Source organism: Camellia sinensis, chromosome 12 (assembly GCF_055761805.1).
Source record: "Camellia sinensis isolate YWXY chromosome 12, ASM5576180v1, whole genome shotgun sequence".
Lineage (NCBI taxonomy): Eukaryota > Viridiplantae > Streptophyta > Magnoliopsida > Ericales > Theaceae > Camellia > Camellia sinensis.
This window is the reverse complement of record NC_138972.1, coordinates 106,429,299-106,438,643: the sequence shown is the minus strand read 5'-3', so window position 1 is coordinate 106,438,643 and position 9,345 is coordinate 106,429,299. Positions and strand designations below refer to the sequence as shown.

The 9,345-nt window shown below is 34.2% G+C and overlaps 1 protein-coding gene across 2 annotated transcripts; it reads left to right on the top strand.

Annotated features, from left to right (window-relative positions):
- Window positions 1–535: 535 nt before the first annotated feature.
- LOC114314681 (V-type proton ATPase subunit F) lies at window positions 536–9,118 on the top strand. Of its 2 annotated transcripts, none has more exons than XM_082899507.1 (5): window positions 536–721; window positions 4,033–4,113; window positions 7,106–7,187; window positions 7,938–8,020; window positions 8,705–9,118. In XM_082899507.1, the coding sequence occupies exons 2-5, from the start codon at window positions 4,051–4,053 to the stop codon at window positions 8,867–8,869; spliced, it is 393 nt and encodes a 130-aa protein (XP_082755633.1). In that variant the 5' UTR covers window positions 536–721; window positions 4,033–4,050; the 3' UTR covers window positions 8,870–9,118. The 2 variants fall into 2 exon arrangements, with proteins under 2 accessions (XP_082755633.1, XP_082755634.1); XM_082899508.1 differs by lacking the exon at window positions 4,033–4,113 and adding an exon at window positions 4,880–4,991 and having other exon boundaries at window positions 560–721.
- The last annotated feature ends 227 nt before the right edge of the window (window positions 9,119–9,345 follow it).

The following is a 9,345-nucleotide window of genomic DNA, read 5'->3' as shown; positions in this document are numbered from 1 at the left end:
TTGATTTTTTGTTTTTTTTTTTTGCTTTTTGATGGCTTTTTTAGCTAAAAAAGCTAGTTTTTTTTGTGACTTTTTTTGTGTAAAAAAATTTAAAAGTCAAAAAGTTGTTTTTTTACTTAGGCCTTATTTGGCAAGTGAATTTTTTAGCAAAAAAGTCAAAAAGTTACTAAAAAAAATTAAAAAGTCAACAACTCATATAAAAAGTCAAAGATTCTATTTTCTCTCTACTTTTTACACATTTTTTATAAAAAGTTAAAAAGTCATCTAAAACATATTAGTTTTTTTTACATCACATTTTAACCAAAAAATTAAAAAATTACTAAAAAGTCTGATTCCAAACGAGGCCTAAGTTCTCAAATTGTCCCTATAGCAGATTAAATTTTTTGTATTGGAAAAGATAGTTAAATTTTTTTTTATGGCTAGATTTATTGTTTGCGAGAGAAAAAATAAAATATTTATGAATTTAATGGAATATTTTATTTTATCGACCATTTCAATCTATTTTACTTTTTTTTTTTTTTAAATTTTAACCAAAAAAAAAAAAAAAAAAAAAACCTTTGCCAACAGTTCCATAAGCATTGCCCAAGGTTCTCCCAGACGCTGTCGTTTGGTTTCTCTTTCTCTGGATCGATTGATCAGTTGAGGTTGGCTCGCTCGCTCGCTCTATCGATCTTGTTGATTTTCGAGCAATCCGAGGCGAGTACAACAATCGAAACGACAGGTTTGCCTCTGAAATTCATTGTTTTATTTGTTTGTTTGTATGTTTTAAATCCAATGTGGTAGATTCAAATCAAACCTTCTTGTTTGTCGAATGCGTGTTCCTATGAATTTATTCCAATTTTTTTATCATTGTTTTATATGTGCTTACAATTGTGATTAATTTACAGTTAATTGATTGAACATACAGGATTTTCGCTTTCTTTTTTGTAGTGTTGAAAATTTTGATACTCTTATTATGTCTCTCCTGTATGCTGAAAACCCGATTTCTTATGGCCGTATTTAAATATTTAAATTTGTTAAAAAAAAGGGATGCGATTTGTGAAAAAATTTCATTCACAAATTCCTTTCATTTTCCTTTTGTTTCACAAATTCGTACCCTAATCGAAGATCTAAGCATGTTTTAAAGAAAACAATAGTTTAAGCAGTCTGTGAAAAATGAAGGGAAAAACATAAAGAAAGCCTTGATCATCTTTAGCTCTGTTGGGCTTAGAGCCTTGGTCCATAATCCAACTTACAGATGCACTTTGCCATTACTTGATCTGAGTTATGCCCTCTTCTTAGTATAATGCCCTACTGAGTTCTGGTGTTTCAAATCTACACTTCCCCAAGTGGTATTTATTTTATTTTATTTTTTGTGAATATGCTGATGTACCGTGTTGCCAAAAAATGTTGATACCCTAGCAAATTACGTATTAGTACGCTTGTTCCGAAACATAGTACACTTTAGTTATCTGAAATGATCCCAAAAGTTTTTTTCCAATATATTTTCTTAAAAGAAAAAAAATCAAATATAATGAATTAAAATATAAAAGTGAGTTAAGTTTTGACAAGACAAAAACATCAAAAATGGAAAATAAAATTCAAAAATACATTTTATTGGATGCCTAATAGGTAAAAGAAAATTCCTCTACAAATACCTTAAATTTTTAAGTGTAGTATAGTACTAAATTTTAGAGCATGTGGCATACCACATTCCCGTTCCAGTTTCATGTACCAGAATGATCCGTGTTTCAGGTAACATAGCATTGACCAATATTGTCTGTTAACTTATCAAAAAACAAAATTGTTCATTATGAGTGTATACAATATATATACACATGTATGCATATGTAGAGTGATTATTCGATAGTTCGGGAGTACAACCATGTGGTACTTCATGGTAGTATAATTGGTGGAGAAGGTGGGGTATTTGATTTTGTGTTGGGTGATTGAGAAATAAGAGGGGCATAATGAATGATGATTGGTGACGGAGCATAGTCACGTGATACTCCTGGAGTACCTAATAATTTTCCGCATATGTATATGCATGTATATGTATGTGTATATTTGTATATTATAGGTAGAAAGCATTGGAGTTTTCAATTTTGAAATAACAGATCTACTCTTATTAGGGAGAGATTGATGATGATGGAGTATTCAAGTACACACAGAATCTGACTGAAAAAAAAAAAGAAAAAGGAAAGTATCCCCAACGTCTAATTCTATAGAACAAAGCTTCTTATAAAGGGTTGTTTGGTAAACCCCAAAATCAGTTTGTTGAAATTGAGGCTTTTGTTCGGTAACTTCCCTTATTATGGGTGGAAACGAGGACACATGCGAAACATGGGGGAGGTAGTTCTCCCTTACTCGTGTTACTAAAAAACCCAATTAGTAAACGTTAATGTGTGTTTGGGAGGGAAAAGATTGAGTACACATCTAACCTTTGACATAAGACACAAAGTAGTTGCCCCGAAACTTGAACCCATAATCTCAAGGTTATTAGGTCAAGGTTTTTACCATTGAACCAATGGTCACCCCCCTTTACTCGTGTTACTCTCACTTAAAAACCCACTTGCTCACTATAAGTTTCTTCTCATCACACTAGTGATTGGCCACCATAAGATGAATGTTTCATTCCCATTCACACCTGGTGATTGCAGGCATGCAGCTTATATATCAGATCATGATCTAGGGTTTGTTATGGTTTTTAGTTTGGTGACAGATTGCTGTTGTTTTCAAAAATATATATGTGTTTCTATTGGGTTTTGTCATGGAAGGTTTCTCTAGGTTTTTGGTTTGAAATTTGCAATTGGATTTGTAGGGAAAAGGTTGAATTTGCCGACAGATTGTGGATCTAGATTTTTAATGCTTTCTATTTACACACACACTTATACAAAATTTTCTCCTATTTGACATTATAAGTCATATTTACATAGTTGTTCAATAGTTCTACTCCTTGTTTCTTCAATTAATTTGTAGGTGAAGTGATGTAGCACCACATATAAGCTTAAAAGCATTATATAGTAAGGGAAAATAAACTAGAAATAAGTCAAAAAATAGAAGCAACATCCTACTAATAAGACTAAGGGACTGTTTGTTATAGCTTTTGAGGTGATTATAACTTATTTTGATTTGGGAGTCTGTGCCAGACAGTTTAGTGCAGCTTCTGCTTATAGTTTATTAGGCAAAAATAGCGTAAATAAGCTGATTATTTGAAAGTTGGGATAGGGGTGCTTTTAGCTTCTGTTTTCTGATTATCAGCTTTTAATTTAAAAAAGCTCCACCAAATAGGGCCTAAATCTCCTAAAATTTCTAATCAAATCCGTAATCATTCAGTTGATTTTTCTTGCTCCTAACATTCCTCTTCGATCGGTTTCTTGATTCCCATCATGATATGTACTAAAACTCATCAACTTTACTACTATGGAAATTTATTTAATTTTTATTTATCAAAAAAAAAAGAAAAAATTACTACTGTGGAAATCTTTTATTTTATTCTTTATTTTGTTCTACACAAATATGCCAAATAAATTCCCGATTTTTCTTTAAATGTTGCATTCTAATATCATTTTTCTTCCCTCCTCTCTATCCCTCTTCAAGTCTCTCTCCGACCCACAATTGTATACAAACATCTTTCATAGTATGTTTAAATAAAAACGAACTTTGTTTTGATAAAAACTGAGTTATTGATTTTGGTTTTGAACCAAACAGATATAATTTTCAAGAGCAAATAGAATAAAGTTTCTGAATATGCCAGAACTGCACGGGATTCATCTATTATGGATTGTTGTCATCTCTTTTTCATGGCTGTTTGGTGCTTTGCTCAAAAATCATCTATGGCAATGCACTTTCATGCCTATACACATTATTTTGTGCAAAGAATCATCTACAGCGATGCACTTGCATGCCTTCACATGTTATTTTGTAAAGTGCTTCTTTTTCATTGGATGTAATATGACTCTAGCACATTTTCTATGTTTAGCTTTTAGCTTGAGTTTTTAAGTGAGTGATTCACAGCAATATCTGACATTCTCATATATTTTCCTTTCGTAGTTTTTGTTATTTATTTGAATGGCTAACAAAGCTCAAATTCCTTCAAGAAACTCAGCACTCATTGCTATGATTGCTGATGAGGTAAGGATCTTGCATTTGCTGTCTATGTGCTTTAGTAGTGAAATTATATGCCATAGATGTTTCTGAATATAATTGTTTTAGACACTAATATTCATTATAGTTTCAATGTGGTTATCATAATTTTTTTTTTTAGAATATTAGTGCATGGCGGAAAAACTGAAGGAAAAGGTTTTAGAATCTCAGTGTTTAGAGTATCTGCATTATGTTTGTCTTGTAGAGATTTCTACTTGGGTTTATATGTAGAATAAAATAAAACTGAAAGATTTGATGATTATAGAATCATTTGATATAGACCGGTGGTTGTTTTTATTTGCAATATATACTCAACATTCTGTCAAGGAGAGAGAGAGAGAGAGAGAGAGAGGGAGGGAAGTGGAATATGCGAAGGTGTGTTGCCTTGTTGGGTCTGCCATTGTTTAAAATGTGCTAAAGTGGATGAATTTTATGTGATATGTGACTCCTTTATTTTATTTAATTTACAAAAATATATATGCCCTCTTGTGGCGTATCTTCGCATTATGCTAGCTTTATTTTTTACTTGATCGAGTTTGTTGTCATTTCTGTTTACAAAAGATGCTACCTTGTGGCGTATCTTCTTGTTGTGCCAGCTTAATATTTTACTTGATTGAGTTTGTGGTTATCTTTCTTCACATAATAAAGACGGCACAAGTTTTTTCTTTCAAAAGAAGATATGTTGAGTGTGACTTGTTGAGGGCTTCTCTTTATGAGTTATCCTTTCCTTGCACAATTTTTTTCGTTCATGCAGTCCTCATCAGCCATCATTTTCTAAACTGGAGGTGCAAATGTGCTGTGGCTGAGTTAGTGAGAGCAAAACTTGGCTCCCACAGTTGGCCATGTGCAGAAGGTGTATTATGAGGGTATGAGCCTATGAACCTGAAAAGCTATGTTCATTTGGCTTCAAATCCTTTTCAATTGACATCAAATAAGCCAAGTTGAATGGTCTTAACTATATAATTTACTGCATGATTTTAGTTGCTCATAGCAATTATGTTCATGTGTTATAGGGTAGTCCACTGTGTTGGAGTGTAGGAGGTCGGAAAATGTATGGTGTTCATACAAGAATATGTATGATCAGTGAGGCAAGTAATGTGAATAGTAAGCAGGAGACAGGAGAGAGTTGCTGGGTGAGAGTAGGGCAAGCAAATCAAGAAAGGTAATGGCAGTGGCAAGGCTCCCTCTTTTTCCCAGTTTCACTCTCTCGTCGGGCTACGAGGATCCCAAGTCTCTCTCAAGCTTATGGGAATCCCACATATCACTCTGTATTGAGCTATGGGAAACCTGGAATCGCTCTCTCAAGCTATAGGAATCCCCAAATCATCACCCTAGAGATGTGGGAAATGACTCCTATTTGTAGGCATTTCCTTGGCTCACAAGTGGCCAAGTAGCTAATAAGGTGATGCTACATATCTCAGAGATCACGTGGGCATATTCCTTTCCCTAGATGCAACTCCTCGGTGAGTACGTGCTTCCCTTTGTCTTTCCCTTTAGGCACTACCTAAGTCTCTCAGTAGGACCTCATTTGGTAGGACGTCACCCGGTAAAACCTTACTTGGGAAATGTAGCCTGTATCAGCCAAACTCGCAACCACTTCAGCAAACCCCTACTCTTAGCCACCAAGCCGCAAGCTCCCCAACATCCTGGTAAAGTATCGTAGTGTAGCCTTGTATCAACTAGACTATACGTCATGGGCTTCCTGCGTCTTGCCATCTCGACTGGGGTAGGCTCCTTGGGCCTGGATAATTATATGGGAAGGAGACTCCTAACTTTCAGATCTTGCATTCTGTATCTTCGTGAGAGTTGTGGTTCTGAATTATGTCATTTTGATACCCTCTATCAGCTCCAAGGGGACCTTGGCCCTTAGGGGGCACCTCAGGGACTTAATTTTCTTCAAGGGCTTTTCTCGCCTTAGAGGGTTTTGCCTCAGCTGGTCTCACCTCGGCCAGTGGTGCCTCAGTTGGTGTCACCTCGGCTGGTTGTACCTCAGTAAGTCTTCCCTCAACTGGTTGCACCTCGGTAAGTCTTCTCTTAGTTGGTCTCACCTCAGCAAGTCTTACCTCAGTTAGTTTCACCTCTCCTTTTGGGGTGGCCTTGCGGTTCCTGAGATGGTTCTCATACGGGGTCCGTTCACAGACTATTTGCGGTTTGCTTTTTACCCATTTTTGTTAGAATTTTGCCCATCTTCCCTTTTCAAAAGTGTTCTTCCCGCCAAGGCAATTTTGGCGGCATTTTCAAATTTCAAGTAGGACCCTTCTACAAGTGGTTATGAATGTCTTAGGTACCATTCGGTTTAGTTTCCAAATTAACTTTTGGATCAAAAAAGCAAAAAACATTTTTGGTTAACCAACTTTCAAAACTCCTTTCAAAATTGTTTTTTTCTCTCCTCTCTCCTCTTATTTATTTATTTATTTATTTATTTATATTATTAATAAATCAATCAATCACTTTATCTCTCTCCTCTCTCATTCTCTCACATTCTACACATCAATCAATCAAATTTTTTCACACCCATCCATTCAACTAAATTTTTTTTACAAATCATCCCAAAACTATTTTCAAAACTCATAACTAAACAAATTTTCAATTTTCAAAACTCTTTTTAACAACTTATCTTTCAAAATACAACTCAAAACTCATTTAAAAAACTAAACTGAATGGAGCCTTAGTCTCTCTCTCTCTCTCTCTCTCTCTCTCTCTCTAATGTTCAAGTGCAAACTAGCATGCTGCAATGTGGGGTTGATTTATTTTATCTCCTCTCTTTATGATTTCATGATGGGATAAATGTAGATTGTAGATACATTAGTAATCATATGGCTTGCCAAGTTGCTCATACATCTATCATCAGCTATGTTTCAATTTGCTCATTGTTTCATCTTTGTGTCAGTGTGTTATCATTGTTGAGTTCTTTAAGATGTCTCCTGAAATGGTCCTCCTACTGTTATAGCTTGTCTGATTTGTAACTTATCTGATGTAGGACACAGTAACTGGATTTTTACTGGCTGGAGTAGGCAATGTGGACTTGCGAAGGAAGACAAATTATCTTATTGTGGACTCGAGTACGTTTTTTAGCTATGAATGTTATGAATTTTTTTAATATTTTGTGCGTGATATCATAGAATTTATATGATCAACCATAATTTATTTAGGAAGTTGTTTGTTTATTGTTTTTAACTTTTCCTTTGGTTCCACTTTTCTGAATGAACATTCCCTTTTCTTTTGGTTTTTGGGTGGCCCTAAAGTCTTAAAGAATGAACAATCCCTCCTACCTGAAAGATTGAACTCAGTAATAATATGAATGGCTTTTGATGATAGTTGTTTCTTCGGAATGATTCTCACTAGAACAAATGGCTAATACTAGCCTCCAATAGATTGAAAAACTATCCCCAATGCAACTGGTTGGTCAGCATACCCTATTTGGATTTGGATTATTGATGAGTTTTATCATTGAGTTTTCCCAACAATGGATTCACTTTCTCAATCAAGCTCACCTACCTGTTACCTAAAGTCCTTTATGTTGTAGATTTTTTTCCCTGCGGCAGCCATGTTACACCTTCCTTTAAAATGAACAGCTAAAAGTCGATTTAAGGAAATTCAAAATTTTCTTTTAAGTTGCTGAGAAAGGGTTTTTCTTTTTTTAACCTGATAATTATATGGGCTTGGGCAAACGTTATAAGATTCCAAATGTTGTTTTTTTTCTCTCTTTATCCTTTTCACAATGTATATAACCTTTTCTTTTCCAGTGTTGATTTTATCGAATTTGTGGATAATCTTACCTTGGCTTAAGAGATTATTTTATTATGGTTTAGAAACAACGGTGAAACAAATTGAGGATGCATTCAAAGAGTTCACAACAAGAGAGGACATTGCAATAGTGATGATCAGTCAATTTGTAAGTTTGTTTATTCTACAATGTCAATTTTTGAATTGGTTTATATGCTCCTCCTCTGTTGTTATGCATATGATAATTAAGAAATTTGACTAAAATGGTGAAAGTTCATATCATATTAGACATGTCACAAGAACCATAAGATGCTCTTTGTTTCTTCTTCTTTGTCATGGAAAAATTGAATTTTTAAACATGCACTTTTTACACTTACTAATATCATACGACATTTGACAGTGGGTTTTATTTATTTTCTGGCAATTAGTGAATGTCAATGACTTTGCTACAGGCCATTATGGCTATAATTTTAACTTTGCTACTGATATTCACTTATCATAGGTCACAATTCACTTTTACTTTTCCGTTTGCTCAACAGTCAGGGTTTCAGAATATTCTGGCTATTTGGTGCAAATTATCTAAGCTGCTTATAGTTTTTATTTTATTTAGAAAGTTTGTGTTAGACTGTTTAGTGTTGCTTATGTTTACAGTTTATTAGGCAGAAATAATTTAAATAAGTTGAAAAAACCTGACTATCAAAAAGCTGATTAGCAGATGAATGACCAAGTCCGTACATATTTGTTGGTAGTAGTTGTAGTAAGAGGCAAGTGAGGACTTGGATTTTGCATTGCTGTGCCTTTTCAGTTCTCATCTGATTTCTGAAACAAAACATCATCCTCTGCTCATCTTCAGGTTGCAAACATGATAAGGTTTCTAGTGGATAGCTACAATAAGCCAGCTCCAGCAATTTTGGAGATTCCTTCCAAGGACCATCCTTATGATCCTACACACGATTCTGTTCTTTCACGAGTGAAGTACCTCTTCTCTGCTGAATCAGTGGCATCTGGGAGGCGATAAATTCTCACCTACATAGTTGATTTATTTCTGCCCATTGTTATATCATGTTTCAGCACCATTTCCCTTGAGTTGCGTATCGTATCCTGAATCATTTATCTTTTTGCACTTGAGTTGTTTGTTTTCTTAATTTTTTTTATGAAACTTGTTTAAGATGCGGCGTAGCTGTTGATCTTGATTGTAATTTCAAATAAGCTATAATTATGAAATCATTTATTGGAAATTTATATCCATAGTGAAAATTGATTCAAATGTGATATGTTTGATACATGTTTCACCCCAAGTCACTACTCAGAAGCAGCAAACCGGCATAATCTCTAATCCTGAGTAAGATTTGTGATGACATGGACATCAGTATGCTTGTTGTGTGAGATAAATTTTATGTAATTAATCTCCACTACTTAATTCAAACTATGAATTTGAAAAATTATTTTTTAAAACTGTGTTTATTTCATTTAAATTATTAATTAGTATCTTTA

Bases quoted from the DNA above. Each gene is read 5' to 3' on its own strand.
- LOC114314681 (XM_082899507.1), top strand. From the start codon at position 4,051: ATGGCTAACAAAGCTCAAATTCCTTCAAGAAACTCAGCACTCATTGCT. The intron at 7,188-7,937 runs GTACGTTTTTTA...ATTATGGTTTAG, and splicing joins TTATCTTATTGTGGACTCGA to AAACAACGGTGAAACAAATT. The intron at 8,021-8,704 runs GTAAGTTTGTTT...GCTCATCTTCAG, and splicing joins TAGTGATGATCAGTCAATTT to GTTGCAAACATGATAAGGTT.